The sequence below is a fragment of the Cherax quadricarinatus genome, chromosome 1 (genome assembly GCF_038502225.1).
Source record: "Cherax quadricarinatus isolate ZL_2023a chromosome 1, ASM3850222v1, whole genome shotgun sequence".
Lineage (NCBI taxonomy): Eukaryota > Metazoa > Arthropoda > Malacostraca > Decapoda > Parastacidae > Cherax > Cherax quadricarinatus.
Window position 1 is genome coordinate 101,782,664 of NC_091292.1, and position 17,808 is coordinate 101,800,471.

The following is a 17,808-nucleotide window of genomic DNA, read 5'->3' on the forward strand; positions in this document are numbered from 1 at the left end:
ACTGGTATTGGTAAAAAATGTCACCAAATGTAATTAGAAACTTCACTAAACTTATTTTGTACACTATATGAATCCATTAAATTGCATACAATTATTACCTTGAGCTTTATTAAATGTAGTACCTAAGAATAAAAAAATACACTGCTAGGAATTTTGTAGACACCAGTTTCTTCATCTATGTTATGGTGATTATTTTTCTACCTAGTAAAGTCACAACTAGTAGAAGAGATGACAATGGACTTGTCAGCAGATGGGTCTTGGTATCACAATACATGATTTTTTTTTTTTTTTGTACATTCATGGACAAAGTTCTTTGTCTCTGGATACCTCAGTGCACCAGCCATCTTTTTCCTAACTTCCCTTCTGAGAAGACCTTTCTAAATAATTTCTTCAGCATTTCATAGACTTCCTTCTTCAGTCAGATTCCCTGGTCTTTTACTGTCATCTCTCTCCTGATGTTGCTGTGAAACTGTTTTGGCTCTGTCTTGGCCTTAGTTGTTATGTCACTCTCAAATTGTCACATATCTTCTCTCTCCTCATATTTGCATATTCATTTCTGGCTAATCTGGTAACTTCTCTGTTTTCATCTATCCTTTGTTTCTGTAGTGATGGTGGTTGTGTGTGTGGTAGCCTGGTCTATGGCCGGCCTCCAAGAGTAGAAAAACTTTCAGAACTCATCAGAGGTGAAGGTAAGGTATGCAGCTACTAGTAAACATTGACCTGCCTCTCACCTTACCACATGTTCTTGTCTAGATAGGCAACCCTGTTCATAATAACAAGGCATTCAACCCCCTTAAAATAAAAAGGTCAAGCAAATACATGCACAGTTATCACCCAGAGTTTTATATTAATTTTTTCAACACACTGGCCTTCTCCCAGCAAGGTTAAATTTATTTATTATCACACCGGCCGATTCCCACCAAGGCAGGGTGGCCCGAAAAAGAAAAACTTTCACCATCATTCACTCCATCACTGTCTTGCCAGAAGGGTGCTTTACACTACAGTTTTTAAACTGCAACATTAACACCCCTCCTTCAGAGTGCAGGCACTGTACTTCCCATCTCCAGGACTCAAGTCCGGCCTGCCGGTTTCCCTGAATCCCTTCATAAATGTTACTTTGCTCACACTCCAACAGCACGTCAAGTATTAAAAACCATTTGTCTCCATTCACTCCTATCAAACACGCTCAAGCATGCCTGCTGGAAGTCCAAGCCCCTCGCACACAAAACCTCCTTTACCCCCTCCCTCCAACCCTTCCTAGGCCGACCCCTACCCCGCCTTCCTTCCACTACAGACTGATACACTCTTGAAGTCATTCTGTTTCGCTCCATTCTCTCTACATGTCCGAACCACCTCAACAACCCTTCCTCAGCCCTCTGGACAACAGTTTTGGTAATCCCGCACCTCCTCCTAACTTCCAAACTACGAATTCTCTGCATTATATTCACACCACACATTGCCCTCAGACATGACATCTCAACTGCCTCCAGCCTTCTCCTCGCTGCAACATTCATCACCCACGCTTCACACCCATATAAGAGCGTTGGTAAAACTATACTCTCATACATTCCCCTCTTTGCCTCCAAGGACAAAGTTCTTTGTCTCCACAGACTCCTAAGAACTTTGTCCTTGGAGGCAAAGAGGGGAATGTATGAGAGTATAGTTTTACCAACGCTCTTATATGGGTGTGAAGCGTGGGTGATGAATGTTGCAGCGAGGAGAAGGCTGGAGGCAGTTGAGATGTCATGTCTGAGGGCAATGTGTGGTGTGAATATAATGCAGAGAATTCGTAGTTTGGAAGTTAGGAGGAGGTGCGGGATTACCAAAACTGTTGTCCAGAGGGCTGAGGAAGGGTTGTTGAGGTGGTTCGGACATGTAGAGAGAATGGAGCGAAACAGAATGACTTCAAGAGTGTATCAGTCTGTAGTGGAAGGAAGGCGGGGTAGGGGTCGGCCTAGGAAGGGTTGGAGGGAGGGGGTAAAGGAGGTTTTGTGTGCGAGGGGCTTGGACTTCCAGCAGGCATGCTTGAGCGTGTTTGATAGGAGTGAATGGAGACAAATGGTTTTTAATACTTGACGTGCTGTTGGAGTGTGAGCAAAGGTTAAATGTGGTTTTAAAATTCAGTGGAATTTCTTCACATCACTGCATCATTTTCGTGTGTATCCGAGTTTTTTTTTTTTTTTTAATTGGAAATCCATTTACCAGAATTTAGCCAAAATTGCTCAGAATTTGGACAGTGAATAACAGGGATAAAAAAAAACGTGTTTCTCTCAACATACCGGCCATATCCCAACGAGGCAAGGTGGCCCAAAAAGAAAAACACAAGTTTCTCTTTTTAAATTTAGTGATATATACAGGAAAAGGGGTTACTAACCACTTGCTCCCATATAAAAAATATCTGGCAAAATATTAAACCCTGATAAATATACCGTATAATAGTTGAACAGTTAGAAAAATACTTGAACATAATAAATTAGTATGTACTAATGAAGAAATTATTATAAGTAAGATACCAGTTGATCACTAATGGAGCATGAATTGTAATAAATTTGAAAAATGAGTTTAGTTACTGTGTTGTATTTTGCAGGTACCACAAATGTTGCTTCAAGAAGCATCATCCCTGGGGAAGCCATGTCGTATTTTTTGTACACAACCACGAAGGATCTCTGCACTGACCATCGCAGAAAGAGTGGCAGCAGAAAGAGGCGAGAAAGTTGGGTATACTGTTGGCTACCAGATTAGATTGGAAAGCAAGTAAGTAATTGTTGTAGTAGCTTATTGTTTTTTACATTTTATGTACAAAAATTTTAATGCCAGCCTGGCAACATGTAGCGGGACATCACAAATTTCCTTAAGCTTCTAGTTGTGTGGTGGACAGACATGCATCTGTGGTCTCCTTGCGCCATGTGGTTTTGAGTGAGTTTATTAGACGTTTTTAGCTATGGACAAATAAAGATGGACAGTTGCACAGGTTGTTGGATTATATAAGGCAGGTCATCAAATGATGGAAATACAAAGTAGAAGTCATTAGCATGTGTGAGTGCTTAGGGAGGAACTGGTTGCCAGGTCCATGACAACAGTGTTGATAACCTGCTTACACCACAGGCATGTCAAAGGAAGCCTAGACAAATATTTCCATGTACATTAACCCTTTGACTGTTTTCGACGTATAAATACGTCTTACGAGCCAATGTTTCTGACGTATATATACTCAATAATTCTAGCGGCTTCAAATCAAGCGGGAGAAAGCTGGTAGGCCCACATGTGAGAGAATGGGTCTGTGTGGTCAGTGTGCACCACATAAAAAAAATCCTGCAGCACACATTGCGTAATGAGAAAAAAAAAAACGATCGTTTTTTTTGGAATAAAACGCCGACTTTGAGGTTTATTTTCGTATAGTATTTATCGTTGTATTCGCGTTTTCATGGTCTTAGGTGATAAAATGGAAAACATATTACAGAAATAGAGATGATTTTCATTACTTTGACGATGAAAACGACCTTGAAACTGATCTCAAAGTAGCGGAAATGTTCGATTTTTACCAATGTTCAGGAGTAAATAAATCACACCACACGTCCAATACACGTCAACTGGGGAGTCTAATATTCTTTCACTAGTGCACTGATATTATTTATACCATTTTTACAATAATGCAGTAGTCTGCATAACAGTAAATTTTGTATTTTTTGTATGAATAAAAAATCAAAATAGAAAGCAATAATAATATAAGAGGGGCCTAGAGATATGACTAATGAACAGAGCATATGTTATTTTAGTGCCACGAATGTCTACCTTGTTTATTCTGGACCCTATTTTGAAATTGGCATCTTTTTTAGTTTGTGTGAAATTGGCCAAATTGCCAATTTCTGACCACCATATTGGGTAGTCCAAATTAGTAAATGGGAGGTTTCTTGTACTGAGCTGATAGATAAAATGGAGTTCTAAAGAAATAGCTATGAGTTTGGTCAACTGGAGCAATGGAATTGGCTGAAAATAGGGCTCAAAGTCGGCGAAATCGCCGATACGCATATGTCGCCGAGACCACTAACTTTGCGGGAGCATAATTCCATGAGTTTTCGACCAAATTTCGAACTTTTGGTGTCATTACCATCGGGAAAAGATTCTCTATCATTTCATAAGAAAAAATAATTTTTTTTTTTTTTTTCAAAAATTGAGCGACATAGAATGACAGTTTCAGAAAGGGGCCTGAAACAGTCAAAGGGTTAATACTCTGTTACAGTTAATATATGCGAGGACATTTGTCTAGGCTTCCCTAGACATGCAACCAGTTCCTCACTGAATGCTTACACATACCAGTTGTACCACTGTTTCCTTCATTTGATGGCCTATCTTATGTAATCCCGTGATCTGTGCAATTGTCTCCTGTGTCTGCAACTCATTCTTGCCCATTCATCTATAGCCAAACTCAGCACTCCAGACCCCACATTACAAGGAGACCACAGACACATATCCATCGACCACACAGGCTTAGAAGGCACCGAGCATGCTGCCAACATTAGCCTTAGGGAATCCCTCGATGTCCCACTTCAAGTTGCCAGGTGAGCATTAAATTTTGTTGCACCAAAATATTTAATAAGGTCAAGTGTTATTTCAACATTACCAGATACCTCCACCCAGCATACTTGAGTGGTGGGCACTGCACTTGTACTCTTGGGAAATAGTTCTGAGGTATAAACACTGGTTGGTAATTATGAGGCTTTCATCCTGTCAGTGTTGAAAATAGGTTAAATGTTAAATCAGTACTGTATAGTACTGTGTGACTAGTTAATGGTCCAAGTCAGGCCGAAACATCATAAGTTTCATTTTCCTGTGTAATGGTTATTTGTGTATTGTTCCAGTCATGATATTGTGCCTTTTTATTCAGTACTGTGACAGCTTTATGTAGGATTGCTGCAGTACAGTATTTAAATGTGTGGGGAACCTCACCACTTCCTCTATGTTCATATTTTTTTCTGTGATAGAGCATCTCAGCTGGTATGAAAAATTAAATGTAAAATAATTAAACTTGTATGGAGTTTGGATCATGCTTTCCTTGAACAGTAGTCATGCAGACAAATGAAATCATGTAATACATCGCAGTGTGTATAATTTGTAAAAAGTCTGGGCTGAATGGTACTGCCCTTGATACTGGCCATGTAGTCAGAAACTGTAAGGCTGGAGGTGATGCCCTGGTAGTCAGTAAATGTGGGGCTGATAGTGCTGTCCTGGGAGACAGTAATGGTGAAGCTGGAGGTGCTGTCCTGGGAGACAGTAATGGTGAAGCTGGAGGTGCTGTCCTGGGAGACAGTAATGGTGAAGCTGGAGGTGCTGTCCTGGGAGACAGTAATGATGAAGCTGGAGATTTTGTCCACGTAGTTGGGAATTTTACGCAGGAAGGAATACATATAAATGACCTCATAGGGGACAGGAGCCGTAGTGGGGAAACAAGTGTAGTCAAAGATAAGATAAAACCAATATTGCAAACTAGAAATACCACAGGAAATAGCAAACAAGAGGACTCCACTAGCAATAGTGAGGATATATTACCAAAAACAACTGGTGGGAGCTCCATTGTTGGTGCTAGGGAGGATAGGAATAAGACAGGTAAACATGCACCAACAGGGAATACAGTCACAGAAACCCAAGGCAAACGGAAACCATGCCTGTGCACATACTATGTACTTGGTATCTGCAGGCATGGGAAATCTGGAAAAACAGACGGGACGTGCAACTATGACCACCCTAGAAAATGCTGTGCCCATATGACAACAGGAAAATGCAAACTCCCTTCCTGTAAGCTTTTTCACCCTGAAATGTGTAACTCTTCAGTACAGGAAAGACTATGCTATAACTTAAATTGCCAGGCACACCATCTAAAGGGGACAAAAAGATACAAAACATCCAGGCCATGGGAAAACCTGGGTAGCCGCAGCCACTCAAGAGGGAGAGGTTTTTTAGTGCCAGGAAGGAAAAAAACTGGCAGGAAATGGCAGAAATCGTACACCAAATCCAGTCATTCCTGGAGTGGAACCACAGTCGATGGCCTCCACTCCAAACCAACAGATACAGATACTAATGCCGGAAAAAAAATCCCCCCCCCCCCAGTACCAACAATACCACCAGTCCGATGACATTCTTCTTTGCAAATATACAGGGTCTAAAGCCAGCAACAAACAACAAAATACCTTTCATCCGTGGACTGCTTGCAGAGGCAAAGGCAATGTTCGCGGCTTTCACTGAGACCCACATAAAGGATCACTTGGACAACGAAATATGGATCCCAGGTTACAACCTATACAGATGTGACAGAGTGAACAGGCAAAAGGGGGGAGGGGGGGTTGGCCTGTACATTGCAGAGTCACTTGTTTGCACAGAACTGCTTAATGCCTCAAATGATGTAGTGGAAGTTTTAGCAGTAAAGGTCGAGAACCAAAACCTAGTCATTGTGGTAGTCTACAAGCCTCTGGATGCAACATCCCAGCAATTCCAGGAACAGCTGTTAAAAATTGACCACTGTCTGGAAAATCTTCCAGCTCCTGCACCCAACATCTTGCTCCTGGGGGATTTCAACTTAAGGCACTTAAAATGGAGGAATATAGCAAATAATATTGTTGCAGTAATAACACCAGTAGGTAAAATGAAAGGGGGTAAGGCAGCCGGGATTGATGGGATAAAGATAGAAACGTTAAAAGCAGGTGGGGATATAGTTTTGGAGTGGTTGGTGCAATTATTTAATAAATGTATGGAAGAGGGTAAGGTACCTAGGGATTGGCAGAGAGCATGCATAGTTCCTTTGTATAAAGGCAAAGGAGATAAAAGAGAGTGCAAAAATTATAGGGGGATAAGTCTGCTGAGTATACCTGGTAAAGTGTATGGTAGAGTTATTATTGAAAGAATTAAGAGTAAGACGGAGAATAGGATAGCAGATGAACAAGGAGGCTTTAGGAAAGGTAGGGGGTGTGTGGACCAGGTGTTTACAGTGAAACATATAAGTGAACAGTATTTAGATAAGGCTAAAGAGGTCTTCGTGGCATTTATGGATTTGGAAAAGGCGTATGACAGGGTGGATAGGGGGGCAATGTGGCAGATGTTGCAAGTGTATGGTGTAGGAGGTAGGTTACTGAAAGCAGTGAAGAGTTTTTACGAGGATAGTGAGGCTCAAGTTAGAGTATGTAGGAAAGAGGGAAATTATTTCCCAGTAAAAGTAGGCCTTAGACAAGGATGTGTGATGTCACCGTGGTTGTTTAATATATTTATAGATGGGGTTGTAAGAGAAGTAAATGCGAGGGTCTTGACAAGAGGCGTGGAGTTAAAAGATAAAGAATCACACACAAAGTGGGAGTTGTCACAGCTGCTCTTTGCTGATGACACTGTGCTCTTGGGAGATTCTGAAGAGAAGTTGCAGAGATTGGTGGATGAATTTGGTAGGGTGTGCAAAAGAAGAAAATTAAAGGTGAATACAGGAAAGAGTAAGGTTATGAGGATAACAAAAAGATTAGGTGATGAAAGATTGAATATCAGATTGGAGGGAGAGAGTATGGAGGAGGTGAATATATTCAGATATTTGGGAGTGGACATGTCAGCGGATGGGTCTATGAAAGATGAGGTGAATCATAGAATTGATGAGGGAAAAAGAGTGAGTGGTGCACTTAGGAGTCTGTGGAGACAAAGAACTTTGTCCTTGGAGGCAAAGAGGGGAATGTATGAGAGTATAGTTTTACCAATGCTCTTATATGGGTGTGAAGCATGGGTGATGAATGTTGCAGCGAGGAGAAGGCTGGAGGCAGTGGAGATGTCATGTCTGAGGGCAATGTGTGGTGTGAATATAATGCAGAGAATTCGTAGTTTGGAAGTTAGGAGGAGGTGCGGGATTACCAAAACTGTTGTCCAGAGGGCTGAGGAAGGGTTGTTGAGGTGGTTCGGACATGTAGAGAGAATGGAGCGAAACAGAATGACTTCAAGAGTGTATCAGTCTGTAGTGGAAGGAAGGTGGGGTAGGGGTCGTGTGAGCAAAGTAACATTTATGAAGGGGTTCAGGGAAACCGGCAGGCCGGACTTGAGTCCTGGAGATGGGAAGTACAGTGCCTGCACTCTGAAGGAGGGGTGTTAATGTTGCAGTTTAAAAACTGTAGTGTAAAGCACCCTTCTGGCAAGACAGTGATGGAGTGAATGATGGTGAAAGTTTTTCTTTTTCGGGCCACCCTGCCTTGGTGGGAATCGGCCAGTGTGATAATAAAAAAAAATAATAACACCAGGAGGCAGCTCTGATGAAAACTCACACTCACACGAGCTTTTAAATCTCTGCACAAAATTCAATTTAAACCAGCAAATAATAGAGCCTACTAGACTGGAGAATACACTAGACCTCATCTTCACTAACAATGATGATCTGATAAGAAATGTCACCATATCAAAAACAATATACTCAGATCACAACATAATTGAGGTTCAGACATGTATGCGTGGAGCCCCAGACCGACATAATGAGATTAGTCACGAGGGAGCATTCACCAAATTCAACTTCAATAACAGAAACATAAAGTGGGACCAAGTAAACCAAGTCCTAACCGATATAAGCTGGGAAGATATACTAAGCAACACAGACCAAAACTTATGCCTAGAACAGATTAACTTGGTGGCACTCGATGTATGTACAAGGCTTATTCCTCTAAGAAAAAGGAGGAGTAGATGTAAAATAGAAAGAGACAGGCGCTCCCTTTACAGACGATGGAAAAGAATAACAGAGCGGCTAAAAGAGGTAAATATATCTGAAATGCGTAGGGAGACACTGGTCAGAGAAATAGCAAGCATCGAACTTAAGCTAAAGGAATCTTATAGGAGTCAGGAATCACGGGAAGAACTAAAAGCCATAAATGAAATCGAAAGAAACCCAAAGTATTTCTTCTCCTATGCCAAATCAAAGTCGAGAACAACGTCCAGTATTGGGCCCCTACTTAAACAAGATGGGTCCTACACAGACGACAGCAAGGAAATGAGTGAGCTACTCAAGTCCCAATATGACTCAGTTTTTAGCAAGCCGCTAACCAGACTGAGAGTCGAAGATCAAAATGAATTTTTTATGAGAGAGCCACAGAATTTGGTTAACACAAGCCTATCCAATGTTATCCTGACGCCAAATGACTTCGAACAGGCGATAAATGACATGCCCATGCACTCTGCCCCAGGGCCAGACTCATGGAACTCCGTGTTCATCAAGAACTGCAAGAAGCCCCTATCATGAGCCTTTTCCATCCTATGGAGAGGGAGCATTTGGCACGGGGGTCGTCCCACAGTTACTAAAAACAACAGACATAGCCCCACTCCACAAAGGGGGCAGTAAAGCAACAGCAAAGAACTACAGACCGATAGCACTAACATCCCATATCATAAAAATCTTTGAAAGGGTCCTAAGAAGCAAGATCACCACCCATCTAGAAACCCATCAGTTACACAACCCAGGGCAACATGGGTTTAGAACAGGTAGCTCCTTTCTGTCTCAACTATTGGATCACTACGACAAGGGCCTAGATGCACTAGAAGACAAAAAGAATGCAGATGTAATATATACCGACTTTGCAAAAGCCTTCGACAAGTGTGACCATGGCGTAATAGCACACAAAATGCGTGCTAAAGGAATAACAGGAAAAGTCGGTCGATGGATCTATAATTTCCTCACTAACAGAACACAGAGAGTAGTCGTCAACAGAGTAAAGTCCGAGGCAGCTATGGTGAAAAGCTCTGTTCCACAAGGCACAGTACTCGCTCCCATCTTGTTCCTCATCCTCATATCCGACATAGACAAGGATGTCAGCCACAGCACCGTGTCTTCCTTTGCAGATGACACCCAAATCTGCATGACAGTGTCTTCCATTGCAGACACTGCAAGGCTCCAGGCGGACATCAACCAAATCTTTCAGTGGGCTGCAGAAAACAATATGAAGTTCAACGATGAGAAATTCCAATTACTCAGATATGGTAAACACGAGGAAATTAAATCTTCATCAGAGTACAAAACAAATTCTGGCCACAAAATAGAGCGAAACACCAACGTCAAAGACCTGGGAGTGATCATGTCGGAGGATCTCACCTTCAAGGACCATAACATTGTATCAATCGCATCTGCTAGAAAAATGACAGGATGGATAATGAGAACCTTCAAAACTAGGGAGGCCGAGCCCATGATGACACTCTTCAGGTCACTTGTTCTATCTAGGCTGGAATATTGCTGCACACTAACAGCACCTTTCAAGGCAGGTGAAATTGCTGACCTAGAAAATGTACAGAGAACCTTCACGGCGCGCATAACGGAGATAAAACACCTCAATTACTGGGAGAGCTTGAGGTTCCTAAACCTGTATTCCCTGGAACGCAGGCGGGAGAGATACATGATTATATACACCTGGAAAATCCTAGAGGGACTAGTACCGAACTTGCACACGAAAATCACTCACTACGAAATCAAAAGACTTGGCAGACGATGCAACATCCCCCCAATGAAAAGCAGGGGTGTCTCTAGCACGTTAAGAGACCATACAGTAAGTGTCAGGGGCCCGAGACTGTTCAACTGCCTCCCAGCATGCATAAGGGGGATTACCAACAGACCCCTGGCAGTCTTCAAGCTGGCACTGGACAAGCACCTAAAGTCGGTTCCTGACCAGCCGGGCTGTGGCTCGTACGTTGGTTTGCGTGCAGCCAACAGTAACAGCCTGGTTGATCAGGCTCTGATCCACCAGGAGGCCTGGTCACAGACCGGGCCGCGGGGGCGTTGACCCCCGGAACTCTCTCCAGGTAAACTCCAGGTATCAAAATGCATGTGACCACTTAAATTTGATATTTCTTAAGGTTTGAGGTTGTAACCAAGACTTATTAGGATTGTGGTACAAGTAATGCTAAATAGAGGAAATTAATTGTAGTACTTAAGGTGATGGCCATGAAATGTTATTTTGGAGTCTTGTAATGTTTGTTTTTCATCTAGATTATCGCCGAAGACACTGCTGACTTTTTGCACCAATGGTGTCCTCCTAAGAACACTTATGGGAGGAGATTCTTCTCTTGCCAGTGTGACACACAGTAAGTTTTGAGTTTCAGTTTTAAGTTGAAAATAAATACAATTACTTAATTCAAGTTCATACCTGTGTTATCTTCTGTACTGCCAAAAAGCTGGTATGCAAAACCTGATGTGACAAGGAATAAAACCATGACCCATTACAAAATTATTAAAAAATTTTAATCCCAAAATGTGGATCACTCAGATTGCTTACAACAATCTGGCATGTGTCATGGTACCAAGTAAAATGTTTCACTTTAAATGAAAGATTATAAAAACAAGTTACAAGTCAAAATTTATGCTGGATGATATTGGTCCTCTAATTAGAACACTTAGTTACTTTCTGCATAAAGTTTCTATCACTTGGGATTTACTTCCCTCTTCTCCCTCAAGTAAATAGTTAACTATAGTTATGCTAACTTTTTATATGAAATTTTTATAGCAACTTTTCCTATTTATCATCATATTTTCTTGACAGTTCTTGTGGATGAGGTCCATGAGAGAGACAGGTTCACAGACTTCCTTCTGATAGTGTTGAGAGACTGCCTCCCCAAGTTCCGCCATCTTAAACTTCTACTTATGTCGGCTGCACTAGATGTTAACCTCTATGCCAAATATTTTAACAACTGCCCAGTGATTGATGGTATGTAGTGTATTTGCTGTATTTGGTCAGTCCTATATGTATTAGAACCTAAGATTTTTAAGGAAAATTATACACAAAGTATGTACATGCATTATTTATAGTGAAGCAAACTTGATTACCATGTACGTATACAAAGAAAGATACATATGATTCAATAAAGAGGAATTAATTATCTTATACAAAGGTAATTTCCAGATAGTTCCTAATGGAGGAAGCTTTAATTTTCATTGAGACTATTCATTATGGAAAATAACTAGAAATCATGAAAAATAGATAAAAATACAAAAAATCTGAAAAGAGACAGTTTTATCATGATACAAGGTTGTTTTCTCTTGTCTGTTTCTTCCCTGTCTTAGGTGCCTCTTACAGTATATTTAACTTATACAACTCTCATAACCATCAGTGAAAGCTGTATATATAGTATTTTTTCACATTGTGGGGATAAATTGATGCAACAAACAGTGTCATCATGACTGTTTTCCATTCTGAGAGAAAGAGTTTTTTTTGCCCCAAAAAATCGCTGAACTATAGTTTTGCATTTTCACCATTTTCGGCTGGATTTTCAAAATTCATTAAAATCACACCAGGCGTACCATTTTCTATGCTGATTCAGAATATATACTTGAAAATATAAAATGAGATCATTTTAGCATTATACAAGGCCTTAACATTTATTGAAATTTCTTTTAGTATCTAAAGCTAAAATTGAACTATCTACCATTATATGTTAAAAGAATTAAAAAAATAGTTGCTTCTTTACAGTAATTTCCAATTTGTGTCAGTGTGGTGCTGTAGTAGCAAAATATGTTTGCAACATTTTATGCAAAATAAAAGCATCATGCTTTCCTTCATTATTCCTTCAAGGGGTTGCTTAGATGTAGGTTAAGAACTTATGTTGCAGGGAATTATAGATACCATTTTTTTCCTAGGATCAAACCCAGTTCCTTTCATTCCCCAGGCACAGTATGACTCCTACAGGTTTAGTGCTTCTCCTTAATATAATAATTATTTTTTCTTTACAGTAAACGTTCTTATAAAGAAAGAAAAATCATAGTACTGTGATTGAAACAATTCACAAATAACCCACACTTAGGAGAGGGAACTTACCAGTATGTGGATGTTTCAGTACATTCTGAACCATTGTCAAGTCAAGTGAGGACCTGACGTTGGTCAAGGATGGAGTGAAGTGTCGTCATAAGTTTCCTGTTCTAAGTGCACAGCACTGTATGATAATGGGTTTAGTGTCTAGTTTTTATTATAAAAATAATAATCTTCTAAGTGCCAAGTTATTTGCAAATCATACCTTGTAGATCAAAGTTGATTACAAAGATCAAAATAAACCTGCATGAATCTGTCAATAATTTGGTGATTTACCATCACTTGGCAGGAATTTCTCTGTAAATTTTTTCTCTTTTTTGCAGTTCCTGGAAGGTGCTATCCTGTGAAAGAGTATTTTCTAGAAGATGTGCTAAAATAGTAAGTACAGTAGGGCCCCGCTTTACGGCATTTCACTTTACGGCGTTTCACTTTACGGCGTTCCGCTAATACGGTCATTTCAAATTATGACCAAAACTCGCTATGCGGCTCCCCCCACCTGACTTTCTAATACGGTCACCGTGCCCCACCCTGTTTGTTTACATTCTCCGTGATCTCAGTAAGCACTAAGTCTCTCCATTTTGTCTGGAAACTCCAAAATTTCAAATGTTTTTAAAAGTTATTTCATATTTTATATATACTCTGATAATTATACTTATGTATACCTGTACCTAAATAAACTTACACACTGTGCTGGCGTGCAGGTACACATTAAAATCAGTAAGAGTGTCTTATGTCTCCAGGCGTCATATTAGTAATGATAATAATAATCATCGAGTCATTTAAATGTCGTATATTACGTTAATATACACATTTTCATTAATCCATCTATGATATTTTTTCAAAATTATATAATAAACACGATGCATAATATATAAATAAGATAAATACACCCCACAGTAGAATAAATAAACATAAATGTGAGATGTGGTAGCAGACGACTTGCACAAGTGACGCCATATTAGAAATGATAATAATAATAATAACAATACTCACCGAGTCTCATTAAATGTCGTATATTACGTTAATATACACATTTTCATTAATCCATCGATGATATTTTTTTCAAAACTATATAATAAACACGATACATAACATAAAAAGATGATAAATACACCCCACAATAGAATAAATAAATATAAATATAAGATGTGGGAGCCAGATAACTTGTACAAGTGACGGCAAGAATAACATTTTCTCTAATCTAACATAAGAGAAAATGTGTTACTGGGGGCAACTGTAGAAAATTATTCCTTTCGTATGTATGTAAGTAAGTTTATTCAGGTATACACAAATACAGTTACATAGATTATCATACATAACAACATATGTGTAGAGAACCTAGGATAACCCAAAAAAGTCAGTGTGACTTATTTCCATTGCCTTCACTCAGAGCTTCATTTCTTCTCAAAATGATGTTACATGAGAATGGGAGTGTTCTTCTTTATTTATTCTACCGTATCAATGTAGAGACAACCTGTACACAATGTAACTTGTACACAAACCAGACGTGTACACTGTTTGTTTACAAAACTTACCTTCGCCTGGTTTGTTTACATAACTCTGCGCCTGTCCCCTCTCATGTACTCATTCTTTCTCTCTCTCATTTATTTGTTTTATCTCATTTACTTACTCCTGACCCTACATTAAGACTACAAATATTTTAAGGTAAGTAATGAGTGAACTGTATATACATTTTATCGCTCTGGGATGCTTAAATATCATAGAATATATGTGTGGGTGGGGTGGCCTGGTATGGTAGCCTGGCTGACTACCATACATACCACACTTGATTTTTTACAATAAATACTACTCATCTCACCCTATATTTTAAGGTAAGTAATGAGTGAACTGTATATACATTTTATCGCTCTGGGATGCTTAAATATCATAGAATAGTATGTGTGGGTGGGGTGGCCTGGTATGGTAGCCTGGCTGATTACCTTACATACCACACTTGATTTCTTACAATAAATACTACTTGTCTCACCCTAGATTAAGACTATAAATATTTTAAGGTAAGTAATGAGTCCACTATCTGTGTAGTGTACTTTTTTATTGTTTTTTGATGCCTGGTTCTATTGCTAACTTAATATATGTTAGTGTAAACTTGTTATCTAGTGTTTGTATGCATTTATAAGTGGAAAAAAAGGGTGTTCCACTTTACGGCGGTTTCCGCTTTACGGCGGTAGCCTGGAACCTAACCTGCCGTATAAGTGGGGCCCTACTGTATTGATAAAATATCTTCATTATTTATAGACAGTGTATGTGTTAAACAGTTTAGCAAGAGAATGTCATGGGGAAATTGGCAGTCACTGAAGAGATATATTTTTTTATGAATAATTAAGACCTATTATATTTTTGAAAGATGATTCAGCAGCAACTGAAGTTAACTTTTTCATATATGCAGAAAGTATTTGACTGTTAACCCTTTCACACACTCTTGCATAGACCTGTCTTAATCATAGCACCCTTAGTTGTACTGTGATTGGCAAATTTTGGCCTAGACATGAGAGAATTGGTATGTGAAGAAAAAAATCCTGCCCCATGCAGCACATAGTATGAACAGCTAGTGTTGATTAACCCTTTCAGGGTCAACAGGCCCTCTCAGAGACTTGTTCTCAGGGTCGCCCAAATTTCAAAAAAAAAAAAAAAATCGAAGATAGAGAATCTTTTCCCGATCATAATGACACCAAAAGTATGAAATTTGATGGAAAACTTACAGAATTATGCTCTCGCAAAGTTAGCGGTCTCGATGATCTTTACACATAGGCGATTTTGCCCACTTTGAACCCTATTTTCAGCCAATTCCACTGTACTAGTTGACAAAAATCATGAATATTTTGCTAGAACTTCATTTTTTCTATCAAATGAGTGCAAAAAAAACACCCATTTACCAATTTCAACTATCCAATACAGTGGTCAGAATTTAGCAATTTTGCCAATTTCACACAAATTTCAAAAGATGGCAATTTCCAAATAGGGTCCAGAATAAACAAGAAAGACATTCCTGGCACTAAAATGACATTTCCTCTGTTCATTAGTCACGTCCCAACGCCCCTCTTATATTCTTTTGCTTTCCACTTTGAATTTTTATTCTCACAAAAAATAGATTTACTGTTATGCAGACTACTGCATTAGTGTAAAAAATGGTATAAATAATATCGGCGCACTTGTGAAAGAATATTAGACTCACCAGTTGACGTGTATTGGACGCTTAGCATGATTTGTTTACTTTTGAACTTTGGTAAAAATTGAACATTTCTGCTACGTTGAGCTCAATTTCAAGGTACTTTTCATTGTAAAATCAGTCAAAATCATCTCAATTTCTGTAATATGTCTTCCATTCTATAGAATGAGACCAGGAAAACTAGAATACAACAATAAATACCATTTTTTTTTTTATCAGTTGCTAAATCGTAAGACACACTAGTGAAATTGATATGATTTTGGTTGGTTTCAGACCGGCAGTAGCAAAGATACTCAATTTTTTGTCAATTTTCTTGGGGAATGGTAGGGTCCCCTCTACCCTCCCTCAGTTTATTTGATGGGTTTTTACTAGCTCTGCTTCAATTATTGAGACAGCCTAAACCATGACCAATCATTTTTGGTTATATCTTATTAAACAAGAGATAGGATAAAGCTTCAGTATATTTGGGTTGATGAGTTCAAAATAGAAGGAAAGCAGTATATAGGAAAGGCCTGGGGACATGATTAATGAACAGAGGAAACGTTGCTTTAGTGGCTGGAATGACTATGGTGTTTATTTTACACTCTTGTTTATGAATTGTAATTTGTTCAAATTTGTATAACCTCTGCTAAACTACTGACTTCTTGGCACTTTATAGAGTAGTTCTGATAGTTGAATGGGCAGTTTCTTGCGCTCAATCAATAGAATGAAATTGGGTTGGTTTGAGCAATGAAATGGTCTAAAACGAGCTCAAAGTGGGTGATATCACTGATTCATAAATTTTTCCCAGATCTCCTACTTCAGGTTTGTGTAATTCCGTAAGTTTCCCATCAAATCTCAAATTTTTTGTATCATTACATTCCGAAAAAAATTATCTACCATTTTAGAGTTTTTTTTTATCATGAAAGTAAAAGGGTTAATTTGATAAGTTGTGGAAAACTTTAACAAAAATTATTAGCACTCAAATACTTTCCATTTCAGCACTAACTACCAAACTCCTGAAATGGTGAAAGCTAGCAAGGAACTAGAACAGCGGCAGAGTGGCCAGAAGACAGCGACTGCATGGACACAACAACTATCACAACAAATTCTGAGCAATGTGTCAGCAGCATCAGCACTAGCATCACCTAACAAAATATCTAATACTTCTCAATCAAAGAATCAGGGTACTTTTTTATTAGTCAAGTTTAATGTTATCAGTATACTAAGACCCAACTTTAAAATTTCACTATGTAATGAAATATTTGGTTTTATGTTAAACCACATTATGTTGATTATAACATGTGTTTTTTTTTCTAACACGTTGGCTATTTCCCACTGAGGTAGGGTGACCCAAAAAGAAAGAAAAAAACTTTCATCATCATTCAACACTTTCACCATTACTGATACATAATCACTGTCTTTGTAGAGGTGCTCAGGTATGACAGTTTAGACATCCCACTAAACTGCCAATATCTTAAACCCCTCCTTTAAAGTGCAGGCATTGTACTTCCCATTTCCAGGACTCAAGTCCGGCTAACTGGTTTCCCTGAATCCCTTCACAAAATATTACCCTGCACACACTCCAACAGCTCGTCAGGTCCCAAAAACAATTCGTCTCCATTCACTCCTATCTAATATGCTCACGCATGCTTGCTGGAAGTCCAAACCCCTCGCCCACAAAACTTTCTTTGCCCCTTCCCTTCAAGCTTTTCGGGGATGACCCCTACCCCGCCTTCCTTCCGCAACAGATTTATATGCTCTCCAAGTCATTCTACTTTGTTCCATTCTCTCTAAATGACCAGACTGCCTCAACAGCCCCTCTTCATCCCTCTGACTAATACTTTTAGTAAC

General features: G+C 39.3%; 1 protein-coding gene across 2 annotated transcripts in view; it reads left to right on the plus strand.

Annotated features, from left to right (window-relative positions):
* LOC128685801 (3'-5' RNA helicase YTHDC2) overlaps positions 1-17,808 on the plus strand; it is a 111,892-nt gene that overhangs the window by 31,086 nt on the left and 62,998 nt on the right. For both annotated transcript variants that reach the window (XM_070085300.1, XM_070085309.1), the window contains exons 6-10: positions 2,588-2,754; positions 10,976-11,070; positions 11,526-11,690; positions 13,112-13,166; positions 16,957-17,141. In XM_070085300.1, coding sequence (XP_069941401.1) covers positions 2,588-2,754; positions 10,976-11,070; positions 11,526-11,690; positions 13,112-13,166; positions 16,957-17,141 — 667 coding nt within the window. The remainder of the gene's footprint in view (positions 1-2,587; positions 2,755-10,975; positions 11,071-11,525; positions 11,691-13,111; positions 13,167-16,956; positions 17,142-17,808) is intronic.